At 40.6% G+C, this 15,895-nt stretch overlaps 1 protein-coding gene and 1 long non-coding RNA gene across 4 annotated transcripts in view; one reads left to right on the top strand and one right to left on the bottom strand.

Moving 5' to 3' along the window:
• Positions 1–3,193: 3,193 nt before the first annotated feature.
• PSMD11 (proteasome 26S subunit, non-ATPase 11) overlaps positions 3,194–15,895 on the bottom strand; it is a 63,135-nt gene continuing 50,433 nt past the window's right edge. For all 3 annotated transcript variants that reach the window (XM_079130497.1, XM_079130498.1, XM_079130496.1), the window contains 8 exons: positions 11,463–11,607; positions 10,594–10,654; positions 8,409–8,471; positions 6,317–6,442; positions 5,816–5,851; positions 5,528–5,579; positions 4,848–4,990; positions 3,194–4,728 (listed from right to left, as the gene is read on the bottom strand). In XM_079130497.1, coding sequence (XP_078986623.1) covers positions 4,848–4,990; positions 5,528–5,579; positions 5,816–5,851; positions 6,317–6,442; positions 8,409–8,471; positions 10,594–10,654; positions 11,463–11,607 — 626 coding nt within the window. In that variant the 3' untranslated portion in view covers positions 3,194–4,728. The remainder of the gene's footprint in view (positions 4,729–4,847; positions 4,991–5,527; positions 5,580–5,815; positions 5,852–6,316; positions 6,443–8,408; positions 8,472–10,593; positions 10,655–11,462; positions 11,608–15,895) is intronic.
• The window catches only part of LOC306655868, a 76,669-nt gene continuing 65,770 nt past the window's right edge, over positions 4,997–15,895 (top strand). Inside the window, exon 1 of the long non-coding RNA XR_013762334.1 lies at positions 4,997–5,386. This is a non-coding gene — a long non-coding RNA (uncharacterized lncRNA). The remainder of the gene's footprint in view (positions 5,387–15,895) is intronic.

The following is a 15,895-nucleotide window of genomic DNA, read 5'->3' as shown; positions in this document are numbered from 1 at the left end:
GGTCTTCCAAATGTATAACTTGAAATTAATTATGGCCCTGTTGAGAGTCGCTTCTTTGAGACATGAAACCAAATCCTTCACAAAAGCCACTGTTATTGCTAGTTCATTTCAGTATGGTTCTGGAGACTGATGCAAACCTGATCATAAACCTGGTTTTAATTCAGATTACCATATTTGGACCTAGAGATGAGAAAGCTTCCCAAGAAGTTATCAATACCCCATTGCTGACCACTTGCACCGGTTCTGCAAACTGCCCTAGGGAGACAGAAAAGGGGATCTCGTATCCTACAGACCAATGCTGCCAAGTCATAAAGTGCTAAGAGTTTATGTACTACCCTGAAAGATTTGTCAATAGTGGCAACTGAAAGCTTTAGGGCCCTTGGTGACCATACAGTGGAAAACTGCTTTGTACCAAATAACATAAAATCTAAGTCCCCAACAGCTGTTCCTGCCATTCTGAGGAAGGGAGACTTAATTCAATGTACCCTTCTTTTGAATGTGCCTCAAGTCTTGCCCGTTTTCTGAAAATACCTGACACCGAATAATCTACAGCAGCTCACAGTTCTGGAGGCTGGACTGCTAAGGTACTGCAACACAATATACCCTGGTGAGGACTTCACCAACTTTCAATTCATGGCGGAAAAGCAGAAGCGCAAGTAAGCACTGTGGGCAAATGAGCACAGGTGCAAGGCTAACCTGCTTTGTGATAACCACCCACTGAAGAAACTCCATTAAGCCCTTCACAAGGGTGTAGCCTCCAGGGCTTAGTTTTGTCTTAAAGGTCCCACCACCTCTCAATGTAATAACATGTAATAACATCTAAGCCTTGGGAATTTGAAGGGACAAACCATGTTCAAACCACATCAGCAACCTACCTGCTCTTCAGATGGAACTATTAGTGCTTCTCCCTCCCCTAATAGCAAGAAGTGAGAAATAATTTCTGGGTCCTTCAGGTCCTCTGGCCCAGTGTCTCTCTTCCTTTGTAAAGAAAAGTTGAACCCCTAGACTCCTGCTAGCTCCTAGGTCGGCTTCTAGGTCGGCTTATGTTCATTGTCTTCAGCTCCCCCTCTGATTCCAATGTTATGCAAAGGTTGAATGCTTTCAATTTCCCAAATTATGCCCAGATTTCCAAGTCTATAATTCATCCCTTAAAAATACCTAGGTCTGCTCTACCTGAAACTTCCACTTCAGTACTAGCTATTCCAATTCATGGCAGGCAATGCCAAACTTGACTTCCCAACCTGCTTCTCAAAACAAAGTAGCATGCATTGCATGGGTCTTTTCCAGCCTGGCTACACTTGTGTCCTCTCTTGTCTTTTTCCAGTCAGGCCTTCGCTATCACTTTCAAAAAGAACCTCCACAGAATTATCCCAACTTCCTCACACTCATCAGAAGCAAATCTTATTTGCAGCAGAGCAGGAATGGGATGGCACTACCAGCCTACTTGCTGCTGAAGGAAGAGGCCATCCCCACCCATCCAGGCCCAGCCTGTTTCAAGGCATCACACAGCTCCTCCACTCACTCAACCTACCACCTCTCCCACTGGAGCTCCATCACCATTGTGACTGGGAAGAAAGGAAGGGGCATCAATATGCCCAAAATGGTAGAAATCAGGGACCCAAATGGCAGACATAGGGTTGTTTTCTTCCCAGTCCTCTTCATCAGACAAGTGTGTAAGATTTCCAATTAGCACCCCTATCAATCAGCCTACTTATCCTATAGCCTATCTCTAGTTGCCTGAAGGGCCAGCTTGCTTGCTAGCTGCCTTGCTGGGCTAGGACGCCCATGCAAGAGCAGGGCAGTTCCCTGCTCCACATATTCCACTTCCCATGAGAGCCTGAAGAAGGGAGGCCAAGTAGCAGCCAGCTACAGCTTCCAGAAAGGGTTCTAAATAAAGCTGGGCTGAGCTCTGGTTCCTGAGTAAGTCTTTGTTCTTTAGGGATCACAGAGCAGCATCTAGTGGCCCTTCTGGGCAGCACAGATTACATAATTTCAGCACACAGCAAGACAACAGAGCAGCTACCTTGGACTCTGCTCCTAACACCAGCAGTGTTTCCTGACATCCAAGAAAGTCCTAGAACCATGAAGGCTGGTGCCTAAAAGGGACGCTTGGTGAGAGAGCCCAGGCCCAGATCAGCCCATGGGGCAGCTCAGTTAGGCCTAAACTAGCTCACATGACAGGTGGGAGGGAAAGTGGCATAACTGCTGGTCCTGAAAGTCTAGAACAGCGCTGTCCAACCAAAGTATAACACAATTACAAGCCACATAGGTAACTTGATGCTTTCCAGCAGTCACATAAAAAAGTAAAAAGAAACAGGTAAATTTTAATATTTTATTTAACCCAATATACCCAAAATATTTCAACATACATATAAAAACCTTATTGAAGTACTTTACATTCTTTTTTTTCATACTAAGCCTTCGAATTCTGTTTTTTTATGTTTGCAGCACATCACAGTTCAAAACTAGTCACATTATACAAGTGTGCAACAGCTGCATGTGGCTAGCAGCTATTCATTGGACAGCGCAGGTCTAGAGGATGTCACCAGACTAAGAAGGGAAAGAGCCTCTTGGGGAGGCCCTAAATTTGTGAAACCCCCTCCCCTCTGTTCTAGTACTATAACTCTCTGGAGTATTTTTTAAAGTCCTTTATAGAAGCAAACCTCTATGCAAGTAAAATTAGGCACAGAAACACAATATTAAAACTGAGAATAGCAAACAAAATGCTCAAACTGGAGAAGAGTAGGTAGATATCTCAGAACCATTTCCCAGGTCTGAGAATAGCATGAAAACCACTGCCTTTGAAGATTCCAAACGGAAACTAAACTACAGTTGAATGCAAGAACTCTCTAGGCACTTGCACTTCCATTACTTCACATGACCCCTTGTATCACAATCACTTACCACGAAACATCAACGTTGGAGGATCTTACTGTCAAAATCCAGGTGTTCTTGCTAGACCATGCTGCCTTAGAAAAACATACCTGAACTCCATTTCTGCTTTCAGACCTCACAGATCAAGTCTCCTGCCCAAAGCCCTCCAAATTGGACTCTAGATTCAGCTAAAGGACTAACATTAATGAGCAAATGAGACAATGGAGCTTTGGCTAATCTAGAGGGCTAGACTATTGCTGAGATATACAGAGCTGTTTAAACTTGCTCAGAAACCCTCCAGTACTCAAGAAATGACACCTTTTGAAAAAAAAATTATTTTATTGGAACTCATCTGAACATCAGATATACCTGGTGTTGGTTAGCAAGAACCGTTTGTACATTTGATATTGATGGTGCCAAAACCAAAACAGTGACTGGACATGATGGGAAGAGAAGATGTTAAGAACAAAAACCTGATTTCGGAGAGGAAAATAAAAGCCAGTCAGATTCAGTGAAGATGCAAAACCTGGTACAACAAAATCCTTTTACAAAATATAAATTTATTACGAAAACCTGGAAGGATAATCTGAGAAAGGTAAAGAAAGAGAAAAGGAGGCCAGCAGGAAGAAGTCAGGAAGAGAGGGAGAAGTAAAAAAAGAAGATGAGAGAAGAAAATATTGTTGAGCACAGCAAAGGTGCAGAAGCTTACCTGCCCAGATGGCATTAAAGCCTTGCTATGTAATCATATCAGAAAACAAAGCATGCTGAAATACAGTGCTCTACCTCCCATCCATTCGAGTTGTAAGAGGTAAATAAAGATGCTCCCTGGGAAGGGGACATGAGGTTGCTCAAAAATCCAACAAGGAAAATTAAAAAAAAAAAAAAAAAAAAAAAAAAACACCCCACAGTCTCATTTCCGATGTTCACTGTTTTAAAAAAGAATAAATCCATCTGAGAGCAGGAGAGGAGAAGTGGGAGAGGGAAGGAAAAGGTGGTCTCCTGATTGAGAGAGGGGAAAGAGAAGAGAAAGAAGAGCAGAGGAAAGAGAAGAGGGGCAGTTAAAACACTGACATCTAGTCTAATTACTGTGTTAAAAAAAAGCCACATGCACAGCAGGTCCCCTGGGGGCTGAGGGCCCACGCTGCTCCCTGTGTGGCCGTGGTAGACACTAGCTCCTGGCCTTGTCCCCATTCCTTTCACAGGTCAGAGCGGAGCCGTGCAGGTGCTGCTGCTGATGCGGCGGCGGCGGTGGCGGCGGTAGAAGGACCTTCGGCTAGTCTGCTGGAGCCAATACCAGGGGGAAGGAAGGATGGACAGGCCAAATGGCAGGGGAAAGAACACCAAAACACCTCATTTCAAATAAAAAAGAAAATAGCAGTCTATACACAGTTGTTTGTTTTGGTTCAGTACAAACAGAATAAAAAGTCATTGCTTTTGATGGTCAGCAAACACCCAATTCTGAAGAGGAGGAGAGGTGATGCCCAGCGGGTAGATTAGGGCCCCCAGTGGTTGGCGGGGTGCCTGGCTTTGTGGCCCTCTCCCAGGAGGCAGAGAGCACAGCTTTAGGTAGTGTAAGCCTTTTTCCTTTTATTTAGAATAATCTGTTTTTTTCTTTTCTTTTTTTTTCTTTTTTTTTTTTTTTTAAGCAATTTCCCCACTCCCAAGTTGGGCCAGTAAAGATTACATGAAAACTGGCACACCTATCGGCTGGAATACAGATGCACCAAATGAGGATTTAAAAACTTTCCGAGCGAAAAGTAGAACAAAAAGAAAAAAGAAATCTCCTAGCATTTTGCCCCAAGGTTTCACTCTCCCGCCACACACACTCTCCAAAGGACCGCTACAGATCCAATTCTGCAAGAGAAGACAGAGCAGTGTCAATCAAGAAGCCTCGAGGACACCAGGAGGAGGTTTTCAGTCTCGACAGGCAGAAGACAGCACTGCCCGACTCTGTGTTTAGGGCTGGCACTCACCTATGTCAGTTTCTTGGCTTTGTTGTAGAGGGAATCCACTACTTTACTCATGTTCTGAATTGTTTCCAGAGCAGCTTCGTAAGTTTTATCTACTGGGGGTTCATCAAAAATAATCAGGACACCCTCCCCCTGGTCCAAAATCCCTGCAGGAAACACAAGGGCAACCCAAGTAAAAGAAGAGATTAGACATAAAAGCAATTTTAAAGCAGTCTGATTCCTAGTTGCCTCACTTTCTCCAGAAAAAGGGAATATAACTCATCTTGCACGTTATTACACACTTAATATGGGGAAGAGACACCAGGGTCCCAGAGAAACAGAACCATCAAGAAAAGCAAACAAAACTTCTTTAAAAATAAACCTCTTGCTAGGCGCAGTGGTATATGCCTGTAATCCCAGCAGCTTAGAAGGCTGAGGCAGGAGGATCTCAAGTTCAAACAACTAAGTTGCCTTAGCAACTTAGTGAGGCCCTAAACAACTGAGCAAGACCCTGTTTCAAAATTAAATATAAAAAAGGGCTGGGGATGTGATTCAGTGGCTGAGTACCCCTGGGTTCAATCCCCAGGTGTGATGAATGAATAAATAAATAAATGAATTCATAAATAAATAAATGAATGAATAAATACCTCTTAAACCATCTCATCACCACCACTAGTCCCCTTGACTGTGTGACTGTTACTCACCATGAAACTTCTTGTCAAGAATCATCTGTGATAATTTCCTTTCCACATCGGCCTACAATCAAAGCACATGATTAAAGAGACCACATCACCCTGACATGAAAGCTTTATAGAAAAGGCCTTAGGGCAAATGGATTAAAAACAAAACAGCCACAATGCAACTTCAGCTCTGACATTTCCCACTCCCCACGAAGCTTGGGAGCTATCCCAAAAGGCCCACCAGGTACAAATGCTATCCCCTCCACACCACCTCTTTCCTATCCCTACCCACCTGATAGCCTCAGTCCTTACCTTGGAGAGTTTGATGAGACTAGATATGTGTTCAATCTAAAAGAAAAGGCAGAGACACACAACACTGAAAGTTTTACTTTTGCCTCCAATATGAGAAGGAGAAGATTGCTGTGTCTTTCGGACCTGTTGAATGTCTCCAAATGGCCAGGTTTTCCCTGGCCATGCTTAGCTTACCTTGTGCTATTCATTTGCCTGCCCTTACAACAGAAAATAAACAACTCCTGTCCCACATACCCGATACAGAAAATGGGTACCGCATGCACAGTGACTACAAAAATCAAGGAAAAAACTACTCAGGACACAAGCAGGGGCCACCTCACAAGTCTCTACTCCGTCTCCTCCACTCATTTCCCATCAAGATAAACCAAGCCCTTGGTGGCCTCTTGCCCACCAGGCATAACTTTGGAAGTGAGTTCCTATTTTGTACAGATGTGGAAAGGAAGGTAGCTACAGTGGGAATGCCTGGCGAGAAACATTTAGAATCCCCAGGATAGTTCTTACCTGTACTCGGGAAAAAGGCTCAATGACTCGGATCAGATTCTGTTCCAGTAAGTTATCATACAACTTGGCCAAGTGTGTGCTGATGATTGGGTCATCCCGGAGCTCTGCCCGGTAATCTGTCAGAGCCTGTTCAAAGAGCCAGCAGCAGAGAGTGATACAGAGAGGCACTTTAAATTCATACTCATCCTAACTTCCTGAGTAGCTGGTTAGCCCCTGTAACTACAAAGTTGAATGAAGTTCTGGGAGATTTGAGAAGATGAAAGAAAAGTCATTAACAAAGTAAAGAAAAAAGGAATGTTTCAAACTAAAAAGTGAAGTCACAATCTTTCTCTGTCCAAAACCTTCATGTCACCAGTTCAAATCATGTAAGCCTCAGAAGCAGCTCCACTTGTAAGCCAAACCAACTATGTAAACATTCCTCAGCATATACTTCAAAAAATTCTGTGGTAAAATAAGAAAAGCTAAATTCCACAAATAGATCTTGGGAGTTATGTGAGGAATATCAGTATAGTAAAAAGAAAACCTGACCAAATTTGTTTAATCCTGATATTTCCCAGATATCTGATCAAAGAAGCCTTTTTCCAAGGAACCACTTGGAATAAAAGTGTTCCATGTAAGATCCCAAATTTGGGGGTAAAATGATCTAGACTATTTATTCATGTATATAATATATATATACCTTTAGTAATGGTTTCACTATCCCAGTCTCATGTCAACTGTGCTATAAGGTGTTAAAAGAAGCAGGCAAATCATACCAAGTAAGGGACAACAAGAATCAGCAAGAGCCCTCCAGGAAAATGATGAGTGTTGGGTACTATCCAAGCCACATGGGCTAGTATCCATCTACATGTTTTTTCATTCTGGGTTTTTCTGTTCGTTTTTGTGTTGGGGGCAGTAACTGGGGATTGAACCCATGGGCACTTTATCACTAAGCTACATCCCCAGTCCTTTTTATTTTGACACAGGGTCTAAGTTGTTTAGGGCCTCGCTAAATTGCTGAGGCTGGTCTCAAACTTGCGATCCTCCTGCCTTAGCCTCTCAAGTTGCTGGGATTACAGGCATGCACCCCCACATATGGCTGGATCTAGGTTCTGTTTTTAAGTTGGTCACTATACTGACACAAAGAGGAGAGTGGCTCAAGAAGGAATATATATAGCTTAAACAAGTGTCTCTCCCTTTTTGAATCTTCCCAATAAGAAAAAGGCATAGGAGTTGCTATGGTTTGGCTATGAAGTGTCCCCCAAAAGCTCTTGTGGTAATGAAGGAATATTCAGAGGTGAAATGACTGGACTGTAACCAGGTGGTAACTGTAAGTAAGTGGGGCATGGCTAGAGGAAGTTGGTCACTGGGGATATGTCCTAGAAGGGTTCATTTCCCTATATAGGGGAGTTATGGAGGAGTATAGCACTCTGTTTTCTGGTCACCTTGAATGAAACAGCACTCCTCTTCCACACCTTCCTGCCAAGTTGTTCTGCCTCACTTTAGGCCCAGAGCAAGAGGTCAGCCCACCATGAACTAAAATCTCTGAACCATGAACCAAAATAAAAATTTCCTCCTCTAAATTATTCTTATGGGGTATTTTGTTTAGAGCAATGAAAAGCTGACTAACACATGAGTCAAAACCTAGAACATCATCCTGAGGAAGTTTCTTTAGGGCCAAATATGCAGATAAAAACTTCTCTTTTGACCACAAAGAAGCAGACCTGACATTGCTGGAGCTGAAGGAATTCCTATGACCATACTGTGTGGGAAAAGAACTAGACCTGGAGTCAAACCATGTACATATTAGCTGTGTGACTTTGGGTATCCTCCTGATTCTGATTCCCTCAACCACAAATGCAGACAAGAGCTTTGCTGTGAAGAAGGATGACAGAAAGAACTTTTTGAAACTAAGAAGTATATGATACATAATCTAAATCAACAAAGTTTCATTGTACAAAAGTGCTTAACTATTTCCTGGATTTGAGACTGTACTCAATAAAGGGCACATGGGATCACTCTATGCTATCTTTGCAACTTCTTGTGAAACTATTTTTTAAAAGTTCTTAAATGGTCCTCCACCCATTCCCTACCAACCCAATACCATGCTCACCTTTTCAAAATCTGCCAGCGATCTGTTCTTGCTAGCCTGAGCCACGCATTTTAATGCTTCTGTCTGAGAATAAAGAGATAATTTGTGAAAGTGATCTATTTTGCATGTTCACATACACCCAAAAAAAGTCTTAAGAGGCAGTATGTTTATATTCACAGAACTTCTGCTATAAGGATTCTTTTTCAGAGGCCTGGGAAGAAAAGCTAGAAGTATTAAATATCACTGTACGCCAACCAGTTTCCCTTTGAAATCTGAAGTGACTTAGAAGTTTTCCAAAAAGACCTTGATATAGAATTTTCCAGATATGACAAGCTGAAAGGGAAAATGACAGAACTGTGATTTCTTTCCCCTTCCTCTAAGACTCTGTATCTCCACACCTACCCAACTCCTTCCTATTCTCAAACACCTGTGCTTTATCAAGATTAATTCTACTAAGTTTGATACAAGGCACTGAATGAGGTCTATTTTATTAGGGTTTAGGTATTAACATTCTACATATTAATTCTACTTGAAAATTAAAACCCTACAGAGGGGGCTGGGGCTGTAGCTCAGTGACAGAACTCTTGTCTAGCATGTGTAAGGCACTGGGATTGATCCTCAGCACCACGTAAAAATAAATAAAATAAAGGTATTGTGTCCACTAACAACTTAAAAAATAAAAAACAACAACTACAAAATATTAAAGGTATGCTCAATGGGCAACTTTTGGGGGGGGGGGTTGGGGGCCATTACTGGAGATGGAATCCAAGGGTTCTGCCACTGAGCTATATCCCCAGCCCACTAAGGGCAACTTCTAACCTAATTATAAAATTATAGTCCAAGCTATTAAGTCCACTCTAGCAAGAAACTGGCAATACCCATCTTTGTAGAAGATGAGTCTGACTCCTGCTTGAAAGCTGCCATCAAGGCTCAAAGAAACAGAAGGAGCTCCTCTGGTCAGCCTACATACTTGAATAGGGATGGTGTACCTTATATAGCAGACGAAGTGGTGCAAGGCCATCAAGAACATAGTTTACCATAGTTTATCTCCAGCATTTGTTTTATAGACAGAATAAATGTCATAATGAGGAAAGCCTGGAACTTAGAGCCAGGTAACCTAAGTTCAAAGTCTGGCTCCTATTAACTATTTGACCTTATCCCAGACACTTGACCTATCTGAGCCTATCTCAACTGTAGTCCTTGTGAAAGTTCATCTTTCACTAAAGCGATAACCAGTATTCTTAAGGCGCAAACTAGGAACTAACCTGAAACTTTTGCTAATGCATAGTTAATAAATCATCTGTTGTGGCCATTCGTCCAGAGATGTAGTGAGATAATCTGTTGTTCAGAAACAAATCCATTTGAAACCCAGAAAGACTACTTTTATTTAACTAGCGATAATTGAGCAAAATGCAAAAGAGGGGATAATGAATACCTTAAATATCATCTTTATAAAGGTGAAACTGCTTGCTCTCAGAAGTTACATTCATCCAGGCATGGTGGTGAATGCTTGTAATCCCAGCAACTCAAGAGGCTGAGACAGGAGGATCACAAGTTTGAGGCCAACCTTGGCAACTTTGCAAAACCTAACTAAAAAATTTTTTTAAAAACTAAAAAGGGCTGGGGATGTAGCTCTGTGGTAAAGCACCCCTGGTTTCAATGCTCAGTACCAAAAAAAAAAAAAAAGGACTACCAACAATTAAGAGTTCTTTTTGCACCACACTTAAAAATTCAAGGCTTGAATGGAGTAGTATTGAGTGGAGAAGCATTTATATGGATCTCAAAATCTAGTTTCTGCAACAAATAATCAGACCTCCGTAAAGCACACATGCACCAGACCTAACTACACTCCCTGACTCAAAGAATCCAACAGGTCATATATTCTGCACATGTTAAATTTGCAGGCACAGAGGAGACAAATCCTCCAGTCAATGTTAAATGTAACCTAAATCACTACAGCATCTTCAAATGCTACAGTTCAGTTCTGAAAGTACCTCAAACCACCTGATGTCTGTAAAAGCACCAAACATTGACTTTCTGGGTTAAGAATCTAACAGTATAGGAAAAACACTGAATGGATTTCAGGGAAAGAAACATGAAAGAGAGCAAAATGGAGACCTGAAGAGCTCTGGTCTCACCAAACATAAATATGACAACATGCTGGTCTCATATTGAGTAGAACTGCAGCAGTCAAGACATTTCCTACCTGCCTCCCTGCATACCGAAGTGCAAGCTTCCCGCTTACCAAAGCCTGGACATCTTCTGGGCTAGAAAAAAAAAAAAAAAAAGATATACTTGGTCAACTGCTCCAGGATGTTATGATTCTAAGTACAAGTTAGATGAACTTCTTTTTGTTAGAATTCCATTGTAAAGACTGCCCACAGGAAAAAAATCAGTCCCAAAGCCTAAACCTATATGTTACTCACATTAGAGAAGATAGGCTTTCTTCAATCTGGGTCAAAGCTCAGTAATGAAAAATAAAAAAGTTCCAACATTTAAAAGGAAGCCCAACTGAACCTACCAAAAGCAACAGGCCAAAGAGGCAGAACAGCAAGTATAAGTCAAGTTCCAATATAACAGATCTTATTAAAATACAACCCATGCATAATATAAAGATCCAGAATCCCATTCAATATTTCATTAATTCCAATAAAATTAGGGTAATTCTTTATAAAAAGACGTCATACTTATTGTTCTCCCCTCTTTCAAATGGCTCCTTAGCCCTATCCTTCATTTTCTGGGTGGCCCAGTTTGTCTGGCATGGTCTGTTAGCTATTTTCTGATCTCAGTCCTGTGCTTAGCACAATGGGGACAGAACATCTGAAGAATAAGGAGACTTCTCCAAGACGAGATAGGAAGGGGATTCCAACAATCTGTCTCCTGAGTTTGAAAGACTAGTAAGCAAAGTGCTTTGGAACAGCTCTGATCCTCCCACACTACCTCAACCAGCCCCAGAGGTTGCAGGCGCTACCACATATATAACTGGCCAAATGCCCTGCCCAAGTCATTTGTCATGGTGGACAAACTAGGCTGAAAGATTACAGTTCTTATATTCCAGAGTTAATGTGCACCTACGTGTTGAGCATGATTTTGCACAGCAACATGTACTTCAGAGATGTGATGGCCTTGGGGCTATCGATGGAGTCATAACCTTCAAATGCTTCATAAAAGTATGAGTATGCAGTTTTCCAGTCCTTCTCCTCTGCTGCATGGATAATACCTGGGCATTAAAAAAAAAAAAAAAAAAAAAAGGAGTAAGAACCATACAAAATAAAAAAACTATAAAAATTAGAGCTGGGAAGGGCCTTAGAAATCTACCCCAAATGCATCAGCTTATTGATGAGGTCAAGAGAGGCTAAGAGCCAGGCAGATTGCAAGGTAGAGGCCAGCCTCAGCAACTTAGAGAAATCCTGTTTCAAAATAAAAAGGGTTAGGGATGCGGCTTAGTCGCTAAGTGCCCCTGGATTTGATTCCCAATATTTAAAAATAATAATAATAATAATAAGCAATGATAAAGAACCTGTTCAAAGTTACAGTCAACAAGTGTAAGCTGAGATTAGAACTAAAATATTTTTGGTCTCCCAGCTCAACATTGTATTAAATTCCCAAAGGAGTTAGAGACCCAACTTAATAGGGATCCTAAAAAGATAAAGTACCATCTTACTCCCATGCCTACCACCATCCTAATTCTGCTTTGTTTTGGAGCCAATGCAAAATCATTTACCCTCCATGATATCACCTGCACAAGGTCAGGGAGTTGACCCAAACAAACCTAAATAACTGAATACCTGTTTTTGCAAACATAATGGCAACGTTTTATTATCTTCATAATAAAAAGAAAATATGAAGCCTAGCACTGGATCACTTGGCCCTTTCTCTTATCACCTCCCATTAAGAAGGCTCATATCTCTTAATAGCCAGCATTCTCTTCGATCCACCATTAGGCTCAACACACTCAAGCCTCAGCACAATCTTCATAGCTTTAGCCTTTTCATGGAAAATTGGCTTAGTCCGCCCACCACAGTCACTGTTTCCTGTCATAATGCCACTTTCCCTGCGCACATAAGAGAATCCTTGCCCTTCTTGTACTATGTCACTTTATGGGTTGTTGTTTGTCACACTTCTTACAGGACAGGTTTTAGAAATTCACTGTGTTTGCAAAGAAAGGAATGACCTATTTTAATAACATCAACTACTTCAAGACAGTTTTTCTAAGCTTGATGTTTTTATACTGAGGCAGCTTTACATGAAGAGCTAAAGAACCCAACTGCTTTTATTTTCATTTTCAGAATTTCAAACACCTGTCATTAATGGATATGCTTTTACCTAGATGAAATCAGTGCACAGATCTCACATAATGCCAAATCCATAAACTTAATTGTACATGGCTAAGCAGTATTTCCTTAGGTTGATACCACAGTTCATTTCACCAATTCTCTTCTGTTCATAAGTTGAGTTTGTTCCCAACGAACCAACTACACTGAACCCACTATTATTTCCAATCTACTCTATCACTTGGAATAATATAAAAATTAGTTCTTTCTAGCTTGAGATGCATCTAATACCTAAAATTCTGCACTTCTTTATATTCTATCTGGTCCCTAATGAAGTTAAAGACCTGAGTCCCACCCATTTGTCTACCACAGTGCTTACCAACATTTTCCACATTAAGGTACATATAGAAGAGTAGTTAGCACAGAATACAAAGGTGAAGCTGTTTACACGTGGTCCCAAGTAATTAATGTTTTAACCCACCTACAAAAAACCTGTGTCACATGGAATGCTTGCTGGGAATTCTGACTTAACCAGTTACTGAGATAAGCCCTTTACCCTACCTAAAGAGCCATATACTTTGAGGTTGGAGATATTAAATCCCTTTTCTATTATTATTCTTATATATATATATATTACCATATCTTTTGGGCTTTTTTTTGTGGGGAGCAGGGTACAGAGGCTTGATCTCAGGGCACTCTAGCACCAAGTCACATCCCTAGTCCTATTTTGTATTTTATTTAGACAGGGTCTCAGTGAGTTGCTTAATGTCTAACTTTGCTGAGGCTGGCTGTGAACTCAGGATTCTCCTGTCTCAGCCTCCTGAGCTGCTGGGATTACAGGCACATGCCACTGTTTCCAGATAAACATTAATTTGAAATATTATACATATAACAAATAAGTATAACTTGTTCCAATTAGGATCCCATTATTGTAGTTGGTCGTGTATTTATATATGATAGGAAAGACATGTCAGATTCATTCTGCTATATTTTCTATTACCATCCCCCCTTCTTCCCTTCATTCCCCTTTGTCTAGTCCAATCAACTTCTAATCTTCCCCTCCCTCATTGTGGGTTAACATTCATGTATTAGAGAAAACATTCTGCCTTTGGTTTTGGGGAGACTGGCTTATTTCATGATATTCCCCAGTTCCATCAATTTACCAAAAAATGTCATTTTTCTTTATGGTTGATATTCCATTGTGTGTATATACCACAATATTCCATTGTGTGGAATATACACAACATTCCATTGTGTGTATATACCACATTTTCTTTATCACCTAGGCTGGTTCCATGGCTTGGCTATTGTGAATTGAGCTGCTGCTATAAACACTGAAGTGACTGCATCACTATGCTGATTCTAAGTTCTTTGGGTATAAACTGAGGAGTAGGATAACTGGGTCAAATGGTGATTCCATTCCATACTGCTTTCCAGAGTAATTACATCAATTTGCATTTGTATAAGTGAATCTCTTTCCCCACATCCTCACCAATATTATTTACTGTTGCTTGTATTCTTGATAACTGCATTCTGACCGGGGTGAGATAGAATCTCAGTGTAGTTTTGATTTGCATTTCTCTAATTGCTAGAGATGTTGAACATTTTTAAATATATTTTCTGACCATTCATATTTCTTCTTCTGTGAAGTGTCTATTCAGTTTCTTAGCCCATTTATTGACTGGGTTACCTTTTGTGTGTGTGTGTGTGTGTGTGTGTGTGTGTGTGTGTGTGTTAAGTTTTTTTAATTTCGTCGTATATCCTGGAGATTAATGCTCTGTAGGAGGTGCTGGTGGTAAAGATTTTCTCCCATTCTATAAGCTCTCTGTTCATGTTCTTGATTGTTTCCTTTGCTGTGAAGAAGCTTTTTAGTTTGATACAATTCCATTTATTGATTCTTGATTTTACTTCTTGCACTTTAGAAGTATTACTGAGGAAGTCAGTTCCTAAGCTGACATGGTAGAAAGTTGGGTCTACTTTTTCCTCTAGTAAGTGCAATCTCTCTGATCTAATGCCTAAATCCTCTATCCACTTTGAGTTTTGTGTAAGGTGAGAGACAGAGGTTCAATTTCATTCTACTACACATGGATTTTCAGTTTTCCCAGCACCATATGTTGAAGTTGCTATCTTTTCTCTAATGTATGTTTATGGTGCCTTGTCTAGTATGATATAACTATATTTATGTGGGTATGACTCTATCTTCTAATCTGTTCCATTGGTCTTCATGTCTGTTTACCATGCCATTTTTGTTACTATAGCTCTGTAATATAATTTAAGCTCTGGTATTGTGATGCCTCCTGCATCACTTTTCTTGCTGAGGATTCCTTTGGCTATTCTGGGCCTCTTATTATTCCAATGAATATTCATGACTGCTTTTTCTATTTCTATGAAGAATGTCATTGGAATTTCAATAGGAATTGCATTAAATCTATATAGCTTGGTAGTATAGCCATTTTGACAATATTAATTCGGCCTATCCAAGAGCATGGAGGATCTTTCCATCTTCTAAAGTCGTCTTCAATTTCTTTCTTTAGTGTTCTATAATTTTCACCGTCGAGATCTTTCTCACTCTTTTGTTAGATTGATTCCAAAATATTTTATTTTTTTTGAGGCTATTGTGAATGGGATAGTTTTCCTGATTTCTCTTTCAGCTGATTCATCATTAGGGTATAGGAACTTAACTGATTTAGGGGTGTTAATTTCATATCCTGCTATTTTGTTGAATTCATTGGAGTTCTACAAGTTTTCTGGTGGAGTTTTTTGGGTCTTCTAAATATAGAATTATGTAGTCAGCAAATAGGGATAGTTTGAGCTCTTCTTTTCCTATTGTTTTTTCCCTTTAATTCTATTACTCTTCTTAACTACAGACAACTGGAGGAAAATGTGTCACTCTCTGAAGTCATGGAGAGCCCTTCTAGAACCCAATAAATTAAGCCAGGTACAGTAGTGCATACCTGTAATCCCAGCATCTTGGAAGGCTGAGGCAGGAGCAGTGCAAGTTCAAGACCTTCAGCAACTTACTTAGTGAGGCTCTAAGCAACTTAGCATGACCCTGTCTCAAAAAATAAAAAGGGCTGGGGAGGTGGCTCAGTAACAAAGTGTTTCTGGGTTCAATTATCAGTCTTCCCCCCCACAAAAAAAAGAAAGAAAGAAACCCAACAATTAATGCTGCCAAACTAAATAAAACACATCCCTATTGAACCACCTCCCAGCACAGAGCTAGGAGTTAACAGA

Source organism: Sciurus vulgaris (genome assembly GCF_902686455.1).
Source record: "Sciurus vulgaris genome assembly, chromosome: 3".
Lineage (NCBI taxonomy): Eukaryota > Metazoa > Chordata > Mammalia > Rodentia > Sciuridae > Sciurus > Sciurus vulgaris.
Note: the sequence above shows the minus strand (reverse complement) of the source record. Positions and strands in the feature narration are given on the sequence as shown.